The sequence below is a fragment of the Conger conger genome, chromosome 12 (assembly GCF_963514075.1).
Source record: "Conger conger chromosome 12, fConCon1.1, whole genome shotgun sequence".
Classification (NCBI taxonomy): domain Eukaryota; kingdom Metazoa; phylum Chordata; class Actinopteri; order Anguilliformes; family Congridae; genus Conger; species Conger conger.
This window is the reverse complement of record NC_083771.1, coordinates 48,888,162-48,912,602: the sequence shown is the minus strand read 5'-3', so window position 1 is coordinate 48,912,602 and position 24,441 is coordinate 48,888,162. Positions and strand designations below refer to the sequence as shown.

At 48.2% G+C, this 24,441-nt stretch overlaps 1 protein-coding gene across 1 annotated transcript in view; it reads left to right on the top strand.

The window, feature by feature from the left end:
* Positions 1-1,894: 1,894 nt before the first annotated feature.
* LOC133141635 (A disintegrin and metalloproteinase with thrombospondin motifs 19-like) overlaps positions 1,895-24,441 on the top strand; it is a 112,929-nt gene continuing 90,382 nt past the window's right edge. Inside the window, exons 1-2 of the mRNA XM_061262199.1 lie at positions 1,895-2,075; positions 17,089-17,537. Of these exons, the coding sequence (XP_061118183.1) occupies positions 1,895-2,075; positions 17,089-17,537 (630 nt within the window). The remainder of the gene's footprint in view (positions 2,076-17,088; positions 17,538-24,441) is intronic.

The window sequence follows — 24,441 nt, the reverse complement described above, 5'->3', positions numbered from 1 at the left end:
GTGTTAGGGTTATGGGCCCTGCTCTGTGTGGGGGTTAGTGTTATGGGCCCTGCTCTGTGTGGGGGTTAGGGTTATGGGCCCTGCTCTGTGTGGGGGTTAGTGTTAGGGCTATGGACCCTGCTCTGTGTGGGGGTTAGTGTTATGGGCCCTGCTCTGTGTGGGGGTTAGGGTTATGGGCCCTGCTCTGTGTGGGGGTTAGTGTTAGGGTTATGGGCCCTGCTCTGTGTGGGGGTTAGTGTTAGGGTTATGGGCCCTGCTCTGTGTGGGGGTTAGGGTTAGGGTTATGGGCCCTGCTCTGTGTGGGGGTTAGTGTTAGGGTTATGGGCCCTGCTCTGTGTGGGGGTTAGTGTTAGGGTTATGGGCCCTGCTCTGTGTGGGGGTTAGGGTTAGGGTTATGGGCCCTGCTCTGTGTGGGGGTTAGGGTTAGGGTTATGGGCCCTGCTCTGTGTGGGGGTTAGGGTTATGGGCCCTGCTCTGTGTGGGGGTTAGTGTTAGGGTTATGGGCCCTGCTCTGTGTGGGGGTTAGTGTTAGGGTTATGGGCCCTGCTCTGTGTGGGGGTTAGTGTTAGGGTTATGGGCCCTGCTCTGTGTGGGGGTTAGTGTTAGGGTTATGGGCCCTGCTCTGTGTGGGGGTTAGTGTTAGGGCTATGGACCCTGCTCTGTGTGGGGGTTAGGGTTAGGGTTATGGGCCCTGCTCTGTGTGGGGGTTAGGGTTAGGGTTATGGGCCCTGCTCTGTGTGGGGGTTAGTGTTAGGGTTATGGGCCCTGCTCTGTGTGGGGGTTAGTGTTAGGGTTATGGGCCCTGCCCTGTGTGGGGGTGAGGGACCTCTTTTAGCCGTGTGTGATATAATGCTCAAACCCTCCTCCGGGGACTCGACGCTCCAATTTTCACGGCTGAATCATTCCCGTTATTCCCAGCCCGGCTGGTGGGAAATGTTCTGTTAAAAACTCCCACCTTTCTGTCCCTGTCCTGTCCCTGATGTTTTTCACATTTTAAGTTTTTTAAAAATTTTCCATAAAGAAAATAAGCACATTCAGCCACTGTCCCAAATTCTTCAGCTGCATTTTCCCATCGATCCAGTTTTTACAGGGTCAGTGTGCTTTCAGATAAATACGATAAATTATGATCATAATACTTGAATACTTCCAACTCTTTTAGGAAACTTTATTAAGTACTTGCTTACTGCAGTAGTCATGGTTACAGGACACGCCTCCAGAATACAGGAACAGCAGAAGGGCCCTGGCCGCTGAGTTTGTGCTGAAAAGCGCATTATAATCGAGTGACTGTGTGACGAAGCGGCTGTTTGCCTCCTGCATCAATTAGGGAAGCGTTTTTGTTCCCATAAAATGTCTAAAAATAACATGCCTACATTTCTATGCGTTCTTTTTTACTTTCACGTCATTTCCTCAACTTTTGGGTTTGTTTTTGCTTATTTGTCTAGAATTTTGGTGGTAAAGTTGTTCATGAAACAAATAAGTTAAACACATAAAAGATGGTATGCGTCCAATAAAATAATACTCCGTATGCTTGACTTTATGGAGAAAAGGCGAATTGTAGCTGGAATAGCTTCTAAATTTTTCACTGTGGCTTTATCTTTTCCTGCATTAGCACTGTTCCTTTCCCCCTTCCCATCTGTAGCAGCTGATTGGTGCAGGAAAAGTCTCGCTTGTCATCTGTAGCAGCCGATTGGTGCAGGAAAAGTCTCGCTTGTCATCTGTAGCAGCCGATTGGTGGAGGGAAAAGCGTGGCTGGTGTTCGGTTGCGATGCCCTTGGCCTGGCTTGCCTGGGAGCTCGGTGGGCTCTGTTAAAGCCGGCTCCTGCAGCATCCCTGGCCTCATTACGCGAGATGGAGAACCCAGCAGAAGGAAATATAACGTGCCATTAATTGCTTCATGGCCGAAGCAGAGCCCATAAAGCTGGTGAAACGTGCGCGGAGTGCCGTGGTGCCGCGGGCGGGGCGGGGGGAACACTCCTGGGCCTCGCAGGAATGCCCTGATGGCTCGGCCAGCTGGGCGGGACACGCGGGCCGTTTCGGGGTCTTTGGAAGCGCTTTTAAAAACCCACCCTTTGAAGGTAACGCAAGCCTCCTCCTGTTGACCCAGATTCACGACCACGAGGCGGATGGCCCTGCCGTGAGGCTCCCGGTGCCTGGCTGAATTTGGGGCCTTGCGTAACGGCCCGATACGCCGCCGTCAGCCAGGTCAGGTGCAGGTCTGGGTGAAATACTTTTCTACGCTTTACCGAGCTGGTCTGGTGTCCTGGAACTGAAGAAATGCTGTGGCAAAACCCACCATCCGGTCCTCTTGATTGGCTCAATCGCACCAGGCAAGACCGATCAAGCGCAGAAACAAAACAAAACAATGGCGTATTTGTCCCTCGCTGCTCAGCTGCTGTTCGCTAGAGTTCCTTGCGCTGTTTGCTGTCAGATGGGGAGTGGTGGGGAGGTGGGGATGTGGGGTGGTGGGGTGGTGGGCGCCCTTTCTGAAGGGGGGGGGAGGGGGGTGATTGGGGGGCAGAGACCAGAGCTAGGTAATGACTACAAATGTCACATGACCACCTCCCCAGGGTTTTAGGTAGCAGGGCAGGGCAGCAGGCCTGGCCTAGGACAAATGTGTGTCTGAAAGGACCTCTGGAGCTTCAGAGGCTACTGAATGAAACGCTTGTGCAGGGGGGGATATCATGAAGCAGGTTCACTGAGTAAAACCCGGAACAGCTGTTCAGTCCACGTTCCAGTTTTGGAAGGGTTCCGGGTTTTACCCCGTAATCCTGCTTCATAAAATACCCCCCTGGTCCCCGAGAATGTGCTTCAAAACATGTTGCTAAACAAAAACCTATGAGAATATTATGACACAGCTATTTTCGTATCAATATTTGTAAAAAATAATATTTTTAAATTGTGCATTTCTCTGACAAACTTCGGTGACGAGAGTGAGAGCAGAGAACCCAAACATAATTCATGAATTTTGTGACGTCCGAGTGCAAGCCTGGCCCTGCTCCTGGTGAAGATATGATGCTTTTACCGCTGAGTCCTAATCGCCAAAAAAGTGTAGATGTTTGAGTGCTATTTGAGCAGCTGCAACTTATGTTCCTCAAAAAATACATTTAAACCTATTTTTCTGGCTTACGAAGGTAGGTTCTTCCCAGTTCTGGAGTTGTGACTGTCGACACTGTCCGTGTCCGTCATTTTATGGAGCGGTTTGCTGAGATAAACCGACCGACACACTGAACACGGAGACACAAGCCTGGAATGGAGTCCACATCTACCACTCCCGCCAAACCTCAAAATCTATTCTCTGCTCCGGTCCAGCGGTCGCTGTTCCTGTACTGTCCTTCTGCGTCAAGTGTTTCCACAAAAACATTCGGCTCCCCTCTAATTATCATGCTACATAAATATAATGTAATTAAGCACGATTAATGCTCTGCGTATTAATCTTGTTATGTATAAAGCAAGCCAAGCATAACTTCATTAGTTCACTGGAGCAACGGCAATTTATTAAATCTGAAGAGAAATTGATTTCCGGCTCTTTGGGAGAGTCGAAAAAAAAGGCACTCTGAACTTCTGCCAAATGTTTAATTTCCTGCAATGAACGGAAATGATTGAGAGGAGCTCCTCACGGCGAGGGCTGTGCGTTCGGTCTGATATTTCCGAGGCTGGGAAAACTCTCTCTGTTATTCCATCCCTGACGCTCACAGCTTCACGTCCATAAACGTTACGGCCAAGCAAACTCTCGGGTAGCCAATAGCAACTCCAACTATCTCAGGAATAGCTTCAGGGATCAACATTCCCACTCTTCTCATCCCCCCGTAATGGGCTGTGGTAATGAATCACAGTTACACGGCTCTTCCCACCGTCTGTGACTGCATCCCTCGCCCCGGCTAGCGTCTGCGTGCAGCGCCTGTCTGTCTGTCGGCCATTTTGAATCCGGATGTTCTGCTGAGGTGGAGAGGGAGGGGAGGATTCCTGTTTAAGGTGGAGGTATCTTTTTGAAATGTTGTTTTTTTTTAAATTCTAGAACAAAACACAATTAGTTCAAACACACACACATACTCGCTGACTGTACGTACACATACATGCATGCAAACACACGTGAACGGCGCACATACATGCATGCATGCATGCATACACACACACACTGGGATTTGGACAATATAACAAGCAGAATGTGAAAAATGACTGAGGGAACTGAATCGGGATTACAGGGACAGCTACACATGCAGCTCGTTATGTTGAATGCGGTGTGTGAATCGGCAGCATGTGTGGGCCGTAAAATCTCTCTGACGATCAGCACTTTGATACGCTTTCCCAACGCGTCCCGGTCCTGGCGTGTGGAGTCAGCGGGGCTGTCACTGATCACATGCTGGACCATTATCACATTACACGTCCCCAGGCAGGATCGTCAGGACGTCTGGTGTCAATCAAGCGCGATTCCACATTGCAAATAATATATACAATAATTAGGTATTTATCTGATGCCTTTATCCAAAGCAACTTGCAGTTGATTAGACAAAGCAGGGGGGCAATCCCGCCCAGGAGCAATGTGGGGGTGAGGGCCTTGCTCAAGGGCCCAGCAGCTGGGAGGATCTTACCCTGGTGGCAAACCCCCCCCCCGCCCCAGCCCTCAGGGGTAGCGTATTAATGCTGAGTTCTTATCTGTGGGAGGGAGCCCCGCACATAAAATGTGCCGTTCTCTTGCCTGTCATAAAATGATTTTGGCCGCCTGTCATAACAGGGGTGCCAGCGGGGGACAATAAACATGGAAGCTGATTAAAATGGATGAACTGAGATAAAATGGGAAAGTATGGTTTAAATCTTGTGACTGAATTTAATCGGGGTCAAATTTAACAGTATCCTCTGTGATTGCTTGTCGGCACTTATTGTCAATATGGCCTTATTGTAAACCCCAACCCCAACCCTAACCCCTAACCCTAACCCTAACCCTTACTGCAAACCCTAACCCCAACCTCAACCCCAACCCTAACCCTTACTGCAAACCCTAACCCCAACCTCAACCCCAACCCTAACCCTTACTGCAAACCCTAACCCCAACCTCAACCCCAACCCTAACCCCTAACCCTTACTGCAAACCCTAACCCCAACCTCAACCCCAACCCTAACCCCTAACCCTTACCGCAATGATGGAGTTGGGTGGAACAAATAAGGCCCATTTTGTTTTTCTCCGCTCTGTCCCTAAGCACGCTAGTGCCCTTCCTCAGCATTTCTTATGCTGATCATTTGTAATTGTCCAGTTCAGGAGGGAAACGGTTCTAGTGAAAACTCTGGAGTCGAGTCCAAAGGGATTTGTGGTCAAGTGAAGTGTGCAGTTTTGCTTGGGGTCATAACTCCCGCAGATGGCCTCCAGGAATTGAGAAATGCAGTAGTTGAAGAATGCGGTTTCTTTTGGAGTGCGTTGGGGCTGCGATGTTAGTTTCTCCTCAGCTTCTCTGAATGTTTTGACACAGTGATCCTTATTGTTTAGACTGCGCTGTGCATCTCCTGAGACAGTGTTTGGTATTCATTTGTTTTGCTGTTCATGTCCTGTGTTCTGCTTTGTCTTCCTCAAACTCACACATGATCTCAGTGAGGCCTTCTCAATGCTGAGCAGTGACCGGGGTCAAACACGTCACTGTTTGGGATTTTAAAAACCTTTCTGTGCTCGATTGATCTTGCCTGGTGCAATTGAGCCAGGAGGACCAGAAGGCGGGGTTTGCACTCTCTGAGAGTATTTCATAGGTTCCAATACACCAGACAAGCTCAGTGAAGCATAGAAAACTATTAGAATCGGAAAGGATTACGTATTTAACCCAGGTATTCCCAGTGCTGCAGAATTATTCCTCCCCAGCCAGACAAGTCCTGGGAATTCCGCTGCGTTTCGCATGGAGCATGTGGGCCTGAGCCTTGAGCTGTTATTACAGCCCTTACGGGTGCTCTTTAGCTTCTGCCTAACCAGTGATTACACGCCTAATCAGAAATGCTCACATTGCGGGGTTGGCCAGTTTTGTTAAGTAGGAGTATCTCCAGGAACGGGGTTGGGCAGCCCTGCTCTAGCTGTTGAATGAGGTGTGCTTTGTTAGGGTTGGAGTGAAAACCTACGGGATGGTAGATCTCCAGGAACGGGGTTGGGCAGCCCTGCTCTAGCTGGTGAATGAGGTGTGCTTTGTCAGGACTGTAGATCTCCAGGAACGCCTCTTAAATCGTGGGTGATTTTGGTGGTGTAAAAGATGACCTCATGCCTGTCTGGTCTCCTGGCACTCGCGGACTCTTCCTCCCGCTGGCTTGGCTGGTGTGTTTGCCTGGGACACTAATCAGTGCAGACTAAAGGCTTTCCTGATATCTCCAAGGCACTCGCTCACACAGTGGACGTCAAGACTGTAGAAGAAGAAAAGGGCGCAGGGAAAATGTAATTTGGAACAGACAGCTATACATGTGTAGCCTTATAATTACATTTGGGTCTTATGCAGTATGTTTCAATGTAATCTAGATCAAGGACACACACACACACACACACACTCACACACTCACACACTCACACTCACACTCACACTCACACTCACACACACACACACACACACACACACACACACACACACACACACCATGATTACTCCTTTCATGTTACCCTGCTCTCTCTTGTTTGAATCTTATCCTTCAAGCACAATAATGACTTTTGATCAGTTACAATAAGGACCAATTTGACCAAATCTATCTGAGTTTGAGCAGCTGAGGGAGTGTATATCTCACAGTGAAATACAGTTATAGTGCAGGAGACAAATATTTATAAACCGGCCAGGCAGTTGTGTATTCAATATTCACTAAACAAAATGATATTTATACACAGCTGTCAGCATGTGGTGGGCTATTTCATTCTGCCTGTAAGTGGACGCTGGTTTGGGGTTATCGACGTGTTTAAGTGTATATGACTGAATTTCTGTAAAACCTGCAAAATCAAGAAGAAGGAGCAGTGGACTGGCCCTTTCTTCTGTTTGTCTTCAGTGAACCTTTTCAACCGAAGCGCTCCGTTAATTACCCTGCTTTGTAAGTTAAGAATCTGCTAAGTGAATATAGTGTAACATATTGCAATTAAATTTTCCTCCAAAAAAGCAGAAAGCCCATGCAGGCTTAAATAGCATGCAGCTTCATTAAAAACCCCAGAAAGACAGACTGTTGGCTAGTGGTGGTTGTTGGCATCCATTTTCTACCTCTCCAATATGTCCACCCATGCATAGTGTAAATTAAGATGCACAAACTTTGTTGTCATTGGGGCTGCTGAATTTATCATTTGACGAATGAGGTTCATTTCACTTTGCCAGATGAAAAATAGTTTTAACCTCACATTGGATTGTGATATTTATCCTGCAGGTACAGTGGAAATATTGGCACTTCCTGAATAAGTTGAATGCAATACGCAGTAACTCTGGTTTGTATTCACTCATGGAAGGTTTTAGGCATGGAGGGGACCCACATTATGAGTTAAAAGGGTTTTATTTGAAAAAGAAACAGGACCCAGGGCTGTCCCACGGGGAACACCCCCTTACCCCCCACCCTCCTCTAAATCCCTCTAAAATGGGGATCAGTAACTCATAGTCCTTAATGGATGAGAACTGCTTGTTTCCCAGCCTTCTTTTACCTGGGAGTCAGGTGTGTTCACCCTCCCTTTACCTGGGAGTCAGGTGTGCTCACCCTCCTTTACCTGGGAGTCAGGTGTGACCACCCTCCCTTTACCTGGGAGTCAGGTGTGATCACCCTCCCTTTACCTGGGAGTCAGGTGTGTCCACCCTCCCTTTACCTGGGAGTCAGGTGTGTTCACCCTCACTTTACCTGGGAGTCAGGTGTGTTCACCCTCCCTTTACCTGGGAGTCAGGTGTGACCACCCTCCCTTTACCTGGGAGTCAGGTGTGACCACCCTCCCTTTACCTGGGAGTCAGGTGTGCTCACCCTCCCTTTACCTGGGAGTCAGGTGTGTTCACCCTCCCTTTACCTGGGAGTCAGGTGTGTTCACCCTCCTTTACCTGGGAGTCAGGTGTGAACACAGTGTGGCCAATCAGCAGCACTAATTACCGAGGAGGAAATAAAACCAGGGCCGGAGTCGACGATTCAGTTCAGTTTGTAAAGCCCTTTTCACAGCAGACTGTCCCAAAGGCGCTTTACAGAGTAACACCAGGGTAACAGATAACACGAGGTAAACAACTCCCTTATCAGGAGAAATCACAGGTGGAGCCCGGCTATAGGGAAAGGTCCCTCCTGTGCTGGCCTGTCTCTGCTCTAAGGCCGTGTGCTTGGCATAACCATCTCATTGTCAGGTTCTGTGTTTTCGGTTTCCTGATTTTCTGTCTTCCCCTGCGTTTTTGCCTTTTGTTACCTCTGCTTTCTGTAGTGGTTCCTGCTCCATTCCCTCATTCTACCTGTGTTTCATTTCATGTCTCCGCCTCCCCACTCCTTATATGTACTTCCTTCCTGTCTTTTGTCATTCAGCTCATCTGAGTCTCATTGTCTGTCCATCCCCTGTGTATTTAAGCCTGTCATTTTCAGTTCAGTGTGCTAGTTCGTCATACCCTGTATCCTGAGTCTGTCCTTGTAATTTCCTGTCCCTGGTTCTAGCCTCCTGTACCCCGTGCTTTCACCCCTGTATTCTATTTGGTCTGTTCTGTTCTGTTCTAGTTTGTTTTTGGATTTTGGATTTTGGATTTTGGATTTTGGATTTCTGGTTTTCAGTTTTGACTTCGGCCTGGCTCTGACTCTGCCCTTGGATTGTGGACTCCATACCTTTGCCCTGTTTTTGGACTGCTACCCGGTTTTGAACTCTCGCCTGTTTGCATTACGCTCTGTCTGCCCCTTTATCTATCTTCACAAATAAACCTGCCCGTTTCATTACCCCTCAGTCCGCACTCGGTCCCTCTGGCCTGTGATCTCTCACACTCGACCCTGGCACTCGTCCCAGTAAACCTGATGCAGAAAATCGGCCAAAACTGCAATATAAATATAGGTAAAAATTCAAGGAAAGGTTTGCTTCAGCATCAGTGAAAATCCATAGCACTGTTGACAGTTTCGACAGGATTGTTAAAAAAAGAAAAACACTCTTGCACTGGAACACACAAAGCCTAAAACAAATTACGTGATTAAAATTGCATGAGAACACTTCACCGCAGATGACCACTATAGTTTTAATGTTTTATTTATACATATTGTGTTATGATATGCCAATAAATTTAGATCCAGAGTTCTTTGGTACACAGAAATATGATAATGTAATTGTGGATGTACATTGTCTCTTGTAATTTAATTTTTGGGGTATGCCGTTTTACTCGCGGACCTCGATAAAATCATTTCTTAAAGAAGCCTTCAAACCGAACTCCTCCCTGAGGTTACTGGTCCCAGCCCTGAGGTTACTGGTCCCAGCCCTGAGGTTACTGGTCCCAGCCCCGGTGTAGCCACGATATGAGCTGCACTGCCTGGGACACGCACGCACGCTGCCAGGCACGGCCCCGACCAGCTCGTCAGGATCAGTTGGGGGTTAGGTGTCTTACTCAGGGACACTCCCACGCACCCAGGATGGGGATTGATCCGGCAACCTTTCCATTGCCAAACGAGCGCTCTTGCACCCTGAGCTCATGCCACTGATGTGAGTTTACGTAATAATGTGGTAATAATGTGTGTGACTCCCTTATAAATGAATAAACAGTCACAGCCTGTGAACTGGTATGAGTTCACAGAATTATTGTGTTTCTTTGTTTTGCAATTTGCACTTAAACACGCACACCTTGCTGTAATGCGATCGTGTGCAAGATTAATCAAATAAGGTGAATCTCATCTGGTTGCTGGGCCAGAAAACTACACAAAAATGACCTCAATTAGGAAAATTGTGCCAAATTGGCTTAAATCAAAGTTCAGGACACAAAACGATTATAATCTGCATGAAGCAGGAAATGGGCGTGTGAAAACATTTTAGCTTCAACATCAAAGGAAGACCACGGGGCACATAACCGTTATGGCAGCAATCATTTAGAAAGCCAGAAATCCCAAAAGGAATATTAAAAAGCCATCGAGAAGAGGAGGATTACGTCCTCATCCCACAAGTTAACGACGATCCTGGAACAAAACGCAACGATGGAAAAATTGTTTGTCTCCACAGCAAAGACCCCTTCTTGTATTTTCTTCGAAATTGGAAATGTTCACAGATGTTCAAAATTTTCAGGAATTTTCTGTGCGAACTATGAGATGAAAACCTAAACCATGAGTACAGCCTTTGGCTCTCCCATCTCTGTGTCACCTAAAAATACAACAGTGCACATGCACACACTCTCACACACACAATACTGTACATACACACACTCTCACACATACACAATACTGTACATACACACACTCTCTCACATACACAATACTGTACATACACACACTCTCACACATACACAATACTGTACATGCACACACTCACACATACACAAGACTGTACATACACACACTCTCACACATACACAATACTGTACATACACACTCTCACACATACACAAGACTGTACATGCACACACTCTCACACATACACAATACTGTACATACACACACTCTCACACATACACAATACTGTACATGCACACACTCTCACACATACACAATACTGTACATACACACACTCTCACACATACACAAGACTGTACATGCACACACTCTCACACATACACAATACTGTACATGCACACACTCTCACACACACAATACTGTACATACACACACTCTCACACATACACAATACTGTACATACACACACTCTCACACATACACAAGACTGTACATACACACACTCTCACACACACACAATACTGTATTAATGCAAGTACGGAACTCTGCTTAATTCATAAACATGAAAAATATCTTATGATAATGATTCAATGCACAATATATTGTCATATTACAGTACATTGTACATTTATACTCCTGTTTTAGCGTAGATCATACTAATGGCTGGAGTCGTGTTCTATTGTTTTACGAGACTGATGAACCTTGTGAGGGAGATCTTTGACCGCTCCTTCAGACGATGTCCTTTGATCTGCTCGTACATTGCCTTCTTCAATACAGACCACACATTTTCGATCATGCTTAAGTCTGGGGATTGAGAAGGCATTTGAAAAAACAGTACTTTGGTCAAAGGATAACCATTTCCTTATTTTGAGGTCTGTTTGGGATCATCGTCTTGCCGAAAGATCCATTTGTGGCTTCCTCCTGGGGATGGACGGGGGTTCGGGCCAGAATATCCTGTTACAAGCTGGAGCTTTAGTGTGCAGAACGACCGCATAACATCAGTTTCACCATTAATATTTAATATTTAATATTTAACAGTACGTACGCTATTCTTTCCAGTGTCCTCCTCCTGACATCAAACCCACTGATTGTGTGCACAGCCAAAACAATGACAATTCAGTCTCATCTGACCGAAACATCAGCTTTCAATGAGCTCCAGTTCTGCGGGGGAGCACGCTTGGAGCCGATCCGTTTCAGGATTTTGTGCCAACTTCTGCTCTTAATTATGTCATCAGCTCAATCACATGTTGACCTGGCATTAGTATGAGCCCCAGCTGCCGCCGTAGACTCCTATCGAGTATCCTAACGATTTTACTGAGCTCAAGTACAGGAGGGAACCAGCGTAGTTCATCGGGCTGTCGGAAAACTAAAACTAAGGTAACTGGTTGGAACAAAAACCAGGACTGGAGTTGTGCGCCCATGGCATGCTGTTTGAATCCCAAGGTTTTCCTTTTTTTTTTTTTGAGAAGCCCCTGCAAGCATTCAATCACTGTACACCTGCCAGGCCCCTCCGTTCCACTACTTGGGGATGCCTGGCACCTCCCCCTCACCACACCTGCACTTCTCGCTCACGACTGCTGTCTGTGTGGCCCCACGGTGGTGGAATGACCTCCCGGTGGATGTCAGAACAGCAGAGTCTCTGACCTCTTTCAAACGCAGACTGAAGACTCATCTCTTCAGGCTGCACCTTTCCCTCCCTACCTCACCACCGTGATTAGCCTTGTATATGCCATAGACTATAATGCCACTTATATATAGATATTGTTGTGTTTTGTATTAGCTATTGTATTGTATTCTAGCTGCCAACCGTGGTATGCTAGTTTGTAAGTTGATGTATTCTTCAAGGGTTCCGATTGTATCTATATGGTCACACTAGGACTCGGAACTGTACTGTCCTCTAGGGTCCTCTTCACACTTGTTCCTGTGTTTGATCTGCACTTGGTTGTATGTCACTCTGTACGTCTGCTAAATGCCTGTAATGTAATGTAATGTAATGTTATGAGGTGGTGTGTCATGGTAGATTTGGACACTTTGTGACCTCGAAATTCCACTGATATTGTGGATCTCTGCCTGTGTTATTTTTCTTTTTTTCTTTGCCGAAACCCTCACTGCGTGGGGGCAAGATGTGCCCTCCCCCAGGAAGGGTTAGGACCATTCCTGTGTTTTTAAACATCTTAATCTCTGACATCAGACAGGGTGGAGTTCTCTGCCGTTCTCTTTGGTAATGGGTGACACATGGATTTTAGGGTCACACGCACGCACGCACCACACACACACACACACCACACATACACACATGCACACACAACCTTTGTTTTGTCTGTACTCCAGGACATTTGATTTGAAATGATACAATACGAGTTTAATTCGAGGGCATTTTCATCCTTATCGGGAGATCTGTGCAGGCATTACAGGGAGCGGTCACAAAGGTGGAACACATCGTTCTGAAACGATACGTTCCGTGATCAAACCTAACCAGGAGATGAAATCAGGCACTTCCTTTGCCTTTGACCTCATCTGTTTCCTCTTGTGTTTAAGCTGCTGCTCACTGTTTCAGTTTTGTGATTAGTCTCACCATTTTTGTACAAGTTGTACAATTGCACTTTGTGTGGACCAGTGGTCCTCACTCCTGAAGAGCTGCAGGGTGTGCTGGGTTTTATTTCACCTTAATATCAGCAACCGATTCAGACCCAAGAAACCAGGTGAGGTGAATTAACTGTGTAATTAACTGCTTTAATTGATAAATGAAGTGCTGAGTAACAATGAAAACCAGCACACCCTGCAGCTCTCCAGGACCAGGAGTGAGGACCCCAGCACACCCTGCAGCTCTCCAGGACCAGGAGTGAGGACCCCAGCACACCCTGCAGCTCTCCAGCACCAGGAGTGAGGACCCCAGCACACCCTGTGGCTCTCCAGGACCAGGAGTGAGGACCACTGCTATAGACCCATTTCCCATTGCTTTAAAAGGAAAAATGTCACCACTTAACTCTAAAAACATCGGCAGGATGTGAATACGGGAACCTGGCTGTCAATCAGCTGTACTTAATTACTGGTAATTTCTGCAGATTACTGTGGAGGGGCAATGCGATAACCGACTGGTAAGAGGACTCTACTGCCCTCTGGCTGTGGGATGACTGAACTTCAGGTGAGAGAACTTCCCTGGATAAACTGGTGACCCTGGTTATTGACTGTCCCCCGGTCATGTGGATATGAGAACAGACCCTTTAAATGTGATTACAATGTTCTGACTGAACTGAACAGTATAATGTTGATGTAGCATTATCACTGCTGGTGACTGAAAGCAATGGAGCTCTAGAACGCTGACTTGGAATTAAAACGTTCCAAAAAAACCTCTTCACATGGTTTAAAAATCTACTCTCCATATGTCCATGAGTCCATAATGTCACCCATTACATCTCAATTATTTAGCTGGCTCTTTTTTTTTTTTAATCTAAAGGAATTTACAAATCATTAGACTAAGCAGGGGACAATCCCCCCTGGAGAAATGTGGGGTTAAGAGCCTTGCTCAAGGGCCCAACATCATGGGGTCATCCCAGGACCCAGTGAAGGGGAGCTTCACAGAGCTGAACCCCAGAGAAAGTTCTAGTTCTTACTGGCTCACTACAGATGCAGGACAACCCAGTGACTCATCCATGTCTCTCTCTCTCTGTCCCTTGAGATACGAGTGCAGATGTATGTCTGTCTGTGTCTGTATGTGTGTCTGTATCTGTATGTGTGTCTGTATCTGTATGTGTGTCTGTATCAGTATGTGTGTCTGTATCTGTATGTCTGTCTGTATCTGTATGTGGGTCTGTCTCTGTATGTGGGTCTGTGTGAAATGTGTCTGTATCCAGCCCCCTGGGACTGATTCTTAATCGCCTCCTGATGTACTGGGTGCCATTTCTTTCTATCCAATTTGTCTGTAATCAGCACTTAGAAATAATTGCTTTTGTGTGGACACGTGGATAGTTTTTTTTCTGGATTAAATGAAGGATTACACATCAAACTCTGGAAATATTCAGACATCAGAGGACGAGGACCAAGTATTTTTCTTTCTTTACAACATCAAACCACATCGGGTCAAAATGAATTAATTTGAGACGCTCAATGCATTTTTGAGGCCTACCACGTTTGGTTATTTTTCTTCTTTTGGATCTGTGCAGCTCTGGGCTCTGCGTATCGATTCTAAGGAGCGTTTAGTTCCGCATCTCCTAAATTCTGCCTTCCGAGAAAATGTTAAAAACATTTAGAAAATAATGTTGACGTTGCATCGGTCTACAGAATATGGTATGCGCTTCTGTTAATGCAACAGCTCATCAGCTGTTTCTGTCGTAGCCTACTGTACAGGGTGTTCAGTTTACAGTGGAAGGATATGGGCTGAGAGAAATGGCAAAGTTGTTGCATATAAATGGGTCTCTTTCCCTGAATATAGTTTTTTAGTTTTAATTTAATTTAATTTATTTTAGAAAATAGTTATTTGTGTAAATGGTTTGGGTGTCAGTGGGCTTCTGATGGAACTGACTTCCTTGTGAATGCCAATCTAAGAAATTGAGTATTGTTCAGATCATTGATCATGTCAGTACATTGATCAGTGTTTTCATTCGTAGATTAGTAAAACTATTGATCGTTTCAGGTGACTGACTGCAGTGCAGTTGGTGGGTATTTGGACAGTTTTTTTCTGCAGTGTGACGCTAAAGCACAGACTCAGCTTTAATATGAGATATGAGGGGATTCACATCTATATCAGGTGATCCGTGTAAGAATCACATGCCTTTTTAGACAGACCTAAGGTACATGACTGGGACACGCAACGTCGGTGGTTCTAATCCCGGTCTAGCCACAGTAAGATCCGGACAGCCGTTGGGCCCTTGAGCAAGGCCCTTAACCCTGCATTGCTCCAGGGGAGGATTGTCTCCTGCTCTGGATAAGAGCGTCTGCCAAATGCCAATAATGCAATGTAGTGCATGAAGAAGAGTACTTTCAATTGTGAAGAGAAATGTTGAAGAGTTGAGGAACGCTGTGCGGTACGTCGGTGTAGATGTGTGACAGGTGTAAAGAGAGGATACAGCAGCACAACCTCAGGTCGGTGTAGATGTGTGAAAGAGGTGTAAAGAGGGTACAGCAGCACAACCTCAGGTCCCTGTTCAGCCACACGTGTTATGGACTGATGAGACTGGAGTATGAACCTGTACCGCAGTCATGGAAAGAGGAAAGTGTGGAGAACAAAAAGGGAACAGCTTGTGATCCAATGCTCCCCCCCCCCCCCCCCCCCCCCCATCTGTGAAACGTAGCGGTGGGGGTGTTATGATTTGGGCATGTATGGCAGCCACTGGAACTGCCTTGCTTGCCTTTATTGATGATGTGATTGCTGACAGCAGCAGCATGGTGAAGGCTGAAGTGCACCTCTGCTCATGTCCAACCAGTCTGAGGGTTGCCGGTTCGACCCCGCCCTGGGCCTGCACTGCGTCACCCTATTGCACGTGAGTTCGACGAGGAACTCATCACTTCAGTCACGTGTCCCCGACATTGTATTCTCGCGCTTGAGTCCAACTACTAGCTTTGATTGGCCGGCAAATCCTTCACTGGAATTAATTTGGAAGGCATCATTGACTTGATCTTATTAACCCACTTCTCCCGTCGTGTCTTGAACGGCGATGCGCCTCTGGCGAACGATGAAGGTTGTCTTAAGGATGGCAAAAGTTAGCTTCGCTTCAATTCGCGAGATTAAAGAGAGATTCATCAAAGTAGGCTACATGTTTCCGTTTTGGCACATACGGTTGTACATTTGGAATTTATCCGACTGAAAACGCACTATAGTAGCTAGACTATGACCAGGGTTCGGCGATCTAAGTAAACTCAATTAATTTGCCTTCCTGTTACCGAAACACCCTTCCCAGTTTTAGGAAATGCAACATGTGTCGCGATATTATGCAGTGAGTAGCCTATGTCGCCTATGTCGGCGGCGTATGTAGAGCGTGCAGTCTGGGTCCTTGGTGCACTCTACCTCTCATTGTGCTCTTCATACATCGCGCCTACACACACACACACACACACACACACACACACACTCTCTCTCTCTCTCTCTCTCTCTCTCTCTCTCTCTCTCTCTCTCTCTCTCTCTCGCGCGCGCTCTCATGCTCTGATTCTGTGCTGACTTGACTTTCACCGTGCGGGACGCGGACTCATTCATTTGGAAAAGATCGCTTGTGAGAGGGGCAGAAAGAGCAGCTATCACCGGGACATGGATATAACTAACGGGCAGAGCACCGACAACACATAACCTGGCGTGTGTTCCTGGAAAGCGACAATATTTCACGTTGTTGCACATTGACCGAGATAAAGCCGGTTCAGACGAGTCGTAGGGATACTTTTGGAGTTGTAGAGAATATGCATCTGAATCGTGTCTGCAACATTTTCCATCAGTTGTGTCTCTTGTCGGCTACTGTAATCTCAGGTATTATAACGCCTTCCAAAGATCACTATTTGACGACGTTTTGCTCGTGCATTTCCTTGATATTTTCTGAATCGCAAAATGTTATGCATGTCATTGGAAGACCACCGAGTTGGGCTTTGCACACTCTGCAAAGCCTCATAGTTGACATGCAGAACACATTAGAAATTTCGATTTTGTCGGTCACATAGCGACCGGTTTAAAATGTGACGTGCAGAATGAAGTCTGTAGCTTCGAACAAGAATGTGTCGCTACCCCTATAAAACTTTATAAAGTCGTAACTTTTTTTCCCCCCGCAAGATATTTTACTCCTGTAACTCTCTTTACTCGCACTATTTCAGGGCTGCAGCTGCAGGATTCCGAATCGGAGATCTTTTTCCCGGAGGTTCTTCCACACGGAAGCCCACCGGATCCCGCCAGACCACGCGGCCGAGGGGCAGATGCCGGCCCGGGGAGCAACTCTCGGGAGGTCCGCTCTATTCCGAACCGGGAAGAGTCCGACTCTCGTGCGTTTAACCGCCGCGAACCTCCGGGACCGCAAACGCCGCCTTCATCTGGTTTGAGGCTCAAAATCGCGGCTTTTGGCAGGGATTTGCACCTCGTTTTAAAGAGGGATACGCGCTTTCTGTCCCAGAAATTCATGGTGGAGAAGAGACCGAAAGCACGAGAGGCATCTCCGCGGGACTCGCCAGCTCCTTCGCCTGCCAGCGCGGAGGCTGCGTGCTATTTCAGCGGAACTGTTCTCAATTACCCCGGCTCCCTCGCCTCCTTCAGCACCTGTGCCGGCCTGGTGAGTGGAAACTCTTCATTTGCTCTTCACGTCGTTCGACATAACCTTACTTTTCAGTAAACAGTCTTTGCGCGTCGTGCGTATTATCGCTGTTACTGTCAACTGTCTCAACAGGTCTGGTGTGGTTTAAATTAGTTGTCATTTTGAGATTTATAAATCTTTTTTTTAAATCTACGAAGCGACAGTGTTGCAATGCATGAGTAATTGCCCAAATTTATTCCTGCGCATCGAGCCAATTTATCAAACCTTTCCTGCAAATTACTAACACTAACGTGTGCATCTTGTTTAGGCTAGCATACGCCAGCGACTGCCAACTGCAAAATGTGGGAATGTCTGAAATGATTAATTAGCATAGTGAATTATACACAAAGACCTAAATAAATAAATGTTTGGAAAATCCAATTATGTGCAGGCACACACACAGACGCGCTCACACACGCACACGCACGCACACACACACACACACACACACACACACACACACGCACAGCTGTGGTCTGACCCACATTCGCAGGGCGCAGCGCGTGCGTAGCCTACTGTACATCCAGAAGCAGCTGCTCGCTTCACAGTTCGCGCCGCGCACGTCACCGTGATCACGTACCGTCTGTCCGTCTGTCCGTCCGCCTGTCCGCTCTCACTATGACCTTGGCTCACCTGCCTTTACTCGCTCCATGTTTTTCGGACCTTCGCGATCTTCTTTTGGAAGTGCGTAATCGGGTGAAATCGGCTCAGAAGTTGTTATACTCTGTTGAAAAAGGTGTTGACCCAGTCCCGCTCAGAAGCGAGCACACTCTTGGACTCTCTGAATTCTACAATCGGTGACATTTCCGTCATCATAGGAGGTTCATCCTTGACGTCAGTGGAAGGTCAGGACAAAGTTTTTAATTATTCGAATTGCATCTTTGAAGGCCAGTTTATGAGCTTGAAACACAAAACCTTCTCATTCTCTATGGGTTGGGTCCTTGACATCTCATTGCATGACAGCTATTGGCTGGATGCTTCAGCCAGCTTACGACTGCCATGAAAACAGAGACTCAACTTTGTCCACTTCAAATCCTCCTGCCGAACGCATGCCTCTGGAATGAATCTGCACCTTACACACTACTCCACTACTCAAATGAGTTGCACTGCACAATAATAGTCATTTATCCATTAGTACACATAAAGGCCTTGGTCAAATCGCGTTTGAAGTAGTTTTAACTCTTTAGATGCTGGTTAAAATAACCAAAAAAAAAACGAACAAACTGCAGATCACTCTGAATTTTCAATGTAACCTAATCAACATTCGCAGTTAACTGCCAAAATCCAGGTAACGGCCAGCACTGTATCGCTGTCTGTAGTTCTGGAGAGCCTGGTCCTTTGCTCACACCCTGGACAGACAGTAAATCTGCAGTCAGTGTGTTCAGAACTGCTGGTCTGTTTTGGCTTGCATCATAAACCCACGCTGAAGAGTCTGCGTGCCCAACCCATCTCTGCCCCTCGCTGATGAGGTCTTACTGGGCGGCCTGTAGCCTAGTGGCTGATTGCTTGACTGGGACCCAGAAGGTCGGTGGTTCAGACCCCGGTGTAGCCACAGTAAGATCAGCGCCGCTGTTGCGCAAGGCTGTTAGCCCCACGCTGCCATTCCTCTGTGCCTGAGGTGAGCCCCGCGGCATTCTGGGATCGTTCTGGGAATCCCCCCGTGGGCTGAATCCCCCCGTGGGCTGAATCCCCCCGTGGGCTGAATCCCCCCCGTGGGCTGAATCCCCCCGTGGGCTGAATCCCCCCGTGGGCTGAATCCCCCCGTGGGCTGAATCCCCCCCGTGGGCTGAATCCCCCCGTGGGCTGAATCCCCCCGTGGGCTGAATCCCCCCGTGGGCTGAATCTCCCCGTGGGCTGAATCCCCCCGTGGGCTGAATCCCCCCGTGGGCTGAATCCCCCCGTGGGCTGAATCCCCCCGTGGGCTGAATCCCCCCGTGGGCTGAATCCCCCCCGTGGGCTGAATCCCCCCGTGGGCTGAATCCCCCCGTGGGCTGAATCCCCCCCGTGGGCTGAATCCCCCCGTGGGCTGAATCCCCCCCGTGGGCTGAATCCCCCCGTGGGCTGAATCCCCCCGTGGGCTGAATCCCCCCCGTGGGCTGAATCCCCCCGTGGGCTGAATCCCCCCGTGGGCTGAATCCCCCCCGTGGGCTGAATCCCCCCGTGGGCTGAATCCCCCCGTGGGCTGAATCCCCCCCGTGGGCTGAATCCCCCCGTGGGCTGAATCCCCCCCGTGGGCTGAATCCCCCCGTGGGCTGAATCCCCCCGTGGGCTGAATCCCCCCGTGGGCTGAATCCCCCCCGTGGGCTGAATCCCCCCGTGGGCTGAATCCCCCCCGTGGGCTGAATCCCCCCGTGGGCTGAATCCCCTCGTGGGCTGAATCCCCCCGTGGGGCCAATCAGAACGCAGCAGTGCGTCCGGCCGTTAGCGGGGTCCCGAGGGTCTGGGGGTGCGCTTCTGTGGTTTGGGGGTGACTCCTGGGGTCGTCCGTGGCTTTGAGCCCTTAAATCACAGCCGCTGAAATCACCTTCAGGAAGGGAAAAATGTTCAGTTTCAGCGTCTAGTTCAGGGGTCTCCAATCTTATCCTAAAAGGGCCGGCGTGGGTGCAGGTTTTTGTTTTAACCCAGCAGTAACACACCTGATTATACTAATGAACTAATCGTGGTCTTTAATCAAGACCTAGATGAGTAGAATCAGCTGTCTTAGTCCTGTGCTAAAACAACAACCTGCACACACACCGGCCCTTTCTGGATAAGATTGGACACCCCTGGTCTAGTTAGTGAAAGTGGTCTGAAGTGATGATGAGATATTGCAGTTAATGCGGATTACTTATATTATTACATATATATTACATAAACTCAGTGAGAACTTTATTAGTTAGACCTGTACACCAGCTTATATAAGAAGCCAATTATGTGGCAGCAAGTAAATGCATAAAAGCATGCAGACGTGGTCAAGAGGTTCAGCTATTTTTCAGACCAATTTTCAGAATGGGGAATAAATGTGATCTAAGTGACTTTGACCATGGGATGATTGTTGGTGTTGGTGGTTTGAGTATCTCAGAAACTGCTGATCTCCTGGGATTTTCACACACAACTGCAGAGTATAGTGTGAAAAACAAAAAAACATCCAGTGAGCAGCAGTTTTGTGGACAGAAATGCGTTGTTAATGAGAGAGGTCAGAGGAGAAGGGCCAGACTGGGTGAAGCTGACAGGAAGGTGACAGGAACACAAATAACCACACATTACGACAGTGGTATGCAGAAGAGCATCTCTGAACGCACAACGTGTCATAACTCTAAGTGGACAGGCTGCAGCAGAATAAGTTTAATAAATACCGAATAAAGTGCTAAGTGAGTGTATATTAGCTGCAGTACAAACCTGAGGAGGTAATGTGACTTATTTCCATTTTTTTGGGCACCAAGAACATCGATAATCAGCGAATATAAGGTCTTCCCTTTTAACAAAGAGCGTACGGCCTCAGACATACCCGTCTCCCTGCAGCTCCCTGGGGCGGGCGCAAGGCTGGGTCACTCCAGGTGAAATATGCGGGGCAGAAATAACAGGGTTCATGTGGGATCCTGAGCTGTGGTCCCGTTGGCTGGCCTGAGGGGGCACTGAGGCGATGATTGACTGTGTGTGAGGAGGCCTCGTGTTCTCCACACGGCCTGTTCGCCTGCACTCTGAGCCAAACACAAACCCCAACATCACCCCAGTGTTAAACCCGCAGACACTGCGGCCCTCCAGGACTGGAGTTAAACCTGCAGACACTGCGGCCCTCCAGGACTGGAGTTAAACCTGCAGACACTGCGGCCCTCCAGGACTGGAGTTAAACCTGCAAACACTGCGGCCCTCCAGGACTGGAGTTAAACCTGCAGACACACCGGCCTCTTGGTGAAGTTGCCCAGGTCGGGAGTCCTTACAGTATTTCTGCTGCTGTGTTTCTGCTGCTAATTGCCACAACTGAGATGGATACACCTGCTCTACCAACCCCAGAACACATTTTTTCTAAATTGTGTAGAAGTCGGAGCCAGACTGAAACCGTGAGTGCAGTTAGTCTTTAATGTCAGGGAGGGTGAACTTGCACTGTGAGACACTCAGCTTGGTGAGTTTATCTGCGCTGTGTGTATAACCTGGGATGGCACCCTGCTGATTGGGCAGAATGGCAGAGCATTATGACATCACTCTACAGAGTCTGCAAAGAGTTTATCATTGGATAGAAGCCAGCTGATCATGACATCATTCTGCAGTGTTGGGTTGAAGCCCACAGATGAGCTTAAGGCTTTTAAAGGCTTTATGTTAAAGCGTTTCCTGGCAGTTTCCAGATAGATTACTATTGATTTACCCCCAAGACAAGGCACTTAAAATGATTAGATTCAGCTAATATCCAGCTGTGTAAATTGAGAATTAAAGATAAAATGTCTGCAGTGTTAGAGCTCCAGTTGGGAGGGGAAGAGTGAGTCTTGGCTCTCTTCTGTGCTGTGGTGTCGTAATAATCTGCACCGTAATGGGCGCATATGCGTCCAACCCAAGGAAATGTTTACAAACGCCAAACCCACAGCAGAAATAGCCAGTTTTAATGGATGGAGCTGCACTGCACTCCACTGTGGGTCAGAGATGGGTCATCTTCACACTCTCTCACGCGACCATCAACGGAAGAATATCCAGAGCTCATGAAGTAAAAGTGGGCAGCCTGTAGCCTAGTGGCTAAGGTGCCTGTAGCCTAGTGGCTAAGGTGCCTGTAGCCTTGTGGCTAAGGTGCCTGTAGCCTAGTTGCTAAGGTGCCTGTAGCCTTGTGGCTAAGGTGCCTGTAGCATAGTTGCTAAGGTGCCTGTAGCCTTGTGGTGACTTAGGTGCTTCACTGGGACCCAGAAGGTTGTGGGTTCAAGCCCCAGTGTAGCCACAATAAGATCAGTGCAGCTGTTGGGCCCCTGAGCTTTAACCCCACATTGCTCCAGGTCTAATCCTGATCCTGCTTAGTCTAATCAACTGTAAGTTGCTTTGGATAAAAGCATCATGTAAATAATTGTAATGGAGTGTGTATTGGCTCAGGCTGTTGGGGAAATGGAAGTGTCCTGAAGAGGCCTCTGCGCTCTGGGGCGAGGTGAACGGGCCCTCAGGGCTTTGTGGTGAACGGGCTCTCAGGGCTCTGTGGTGAACGGGCTCTCAGGGCTCTGGGGCGAGGTGAACGGGCCCTCAGGGCTCTGTGGTGAACGGGCCCTCAGGGCTCTGTGGTGAACGGGCTCTCAGGGCTCTGTGGTGAACGGGCTCTCTGTCGTCCCCCTTGTTTGTGCCGATGCTCTCACCACACGGGGCGAGGCGGTGAAGCTCGCTCGGGTGAAATCAGCCGTGCTCATTTCCGTCAACACCGATGTGCGTAAGACCCATCAGCCTCCTGGTCGCAGCGGTCGCAGGTACCCACTGATGGAGAACGCGATTTAATTTGGGCCCCCCTGCCCCCCCTTCTCCCCCCCCCCCCCAGCTTAATCAGCTTCCTTTTAATCAGGGAAAGGGGCGCCGTGTTTAGTCTGAGCAGGTCGGCCGGAGTAAAGGAGCTGGGCCCTAATAAGCCTTCTCTCCCAGGGACTGGCAATGCCGTCGTCTCTGGAGCATTCTGCAACATTCCTCACAAACACAGGGTCTCACACAGAGAATCCACCCAAACACAGGGTCTCACACAGAGAATCCTCCCAAACACAGGGTCTCACACAGAGAATCCTCCCAAACACAGGGGGTCTCACACAGAGATTCCTCCCAAACACAGGGTCTCACACAGATTCCACCCAAACGCAGGATTTAATAATACTTTAAAACCGTAGACGGTGTTGTGTGTGTTCATCCTGACACCATAGAACAGGAGCTTTGTCGTGGTGGTGTTGATTTAAGTCGAAGGGGAGTCTGTGTCACTCGGCCGTGTTTTGGCAGTTGCAGTGGCTGGTGAGTCCTGGGTTTCTGCTCTTCTTATTTCCCTAATCGATCTAGTCATGCTGCAGCTGCACGATTCCCATACGCACAGTTCCTGGACGTTTCACCACAGTGCATTATGGGAAATGCAATTCAGCTAATTTATTTATTGGCCCAATTAAAACGGGGTAATTGGTTGGAACAAAAGCATTCACACACGCCGGCTAAGCCGGCCCACAGTTATTGGATTGGGAAAGGGATTTGGGCATTTGGATGCGGGGCAGGGACTCGGATCCTTAAATGACCTGCTTGGCTTTGTAGTGTCATCAGCGCTGAAGCTGTCCAGCGTCCGTTTTCACAGCGTGTGAGCGTGATGTGTGCCAGGGAGACGCCCGGGACTCTGACCGGCTCAAACCTGCCTTTTCAGCCATTTGACACGCAGCTTGCACTGCATTGTGGGAATTCTAAGACAAAATGGGGTGTGCTGTTTTGGTAAGCTCGCATCAAGATCCGAAGTGGCACAGGCCAGTCACAGGGAGATTCTGCCAGTCTCGTTTGAAGAGCAAGTCTTGGAACGTTTTTCCCCACATACTTCTCGTGTTCTCAGACTCCACTGTGTTCAGTTACTGGTTGTGAATCAGCATTAGAAAGTTCAGTTGAAAATATCTAATATCTGTACTCTTACACCTTAAAGCGGGGATCGTCAACTCAGAACCTCAAATCCAAATCCGAATACAGCCCTGGTTTTCTTTTCTCCCGGGTGATTAGTGCTCCTGATTGGCCACACCTGCCTTTACACCTGGCTCCCAGGTAAAGGGAGGGTAGAAAACCAGCCGTTAATGGTCGTTGCTTTACAGGGTAAAATCCCACACTGGCTCAGGTGTATCTGTCTTACGAACACACAGCAACTAACACCGTTGCGTTTCACCCCCCTCTCCGAACCTCCACCTCACGCTCACGACTACTGTCTGTTCTGGCTCCA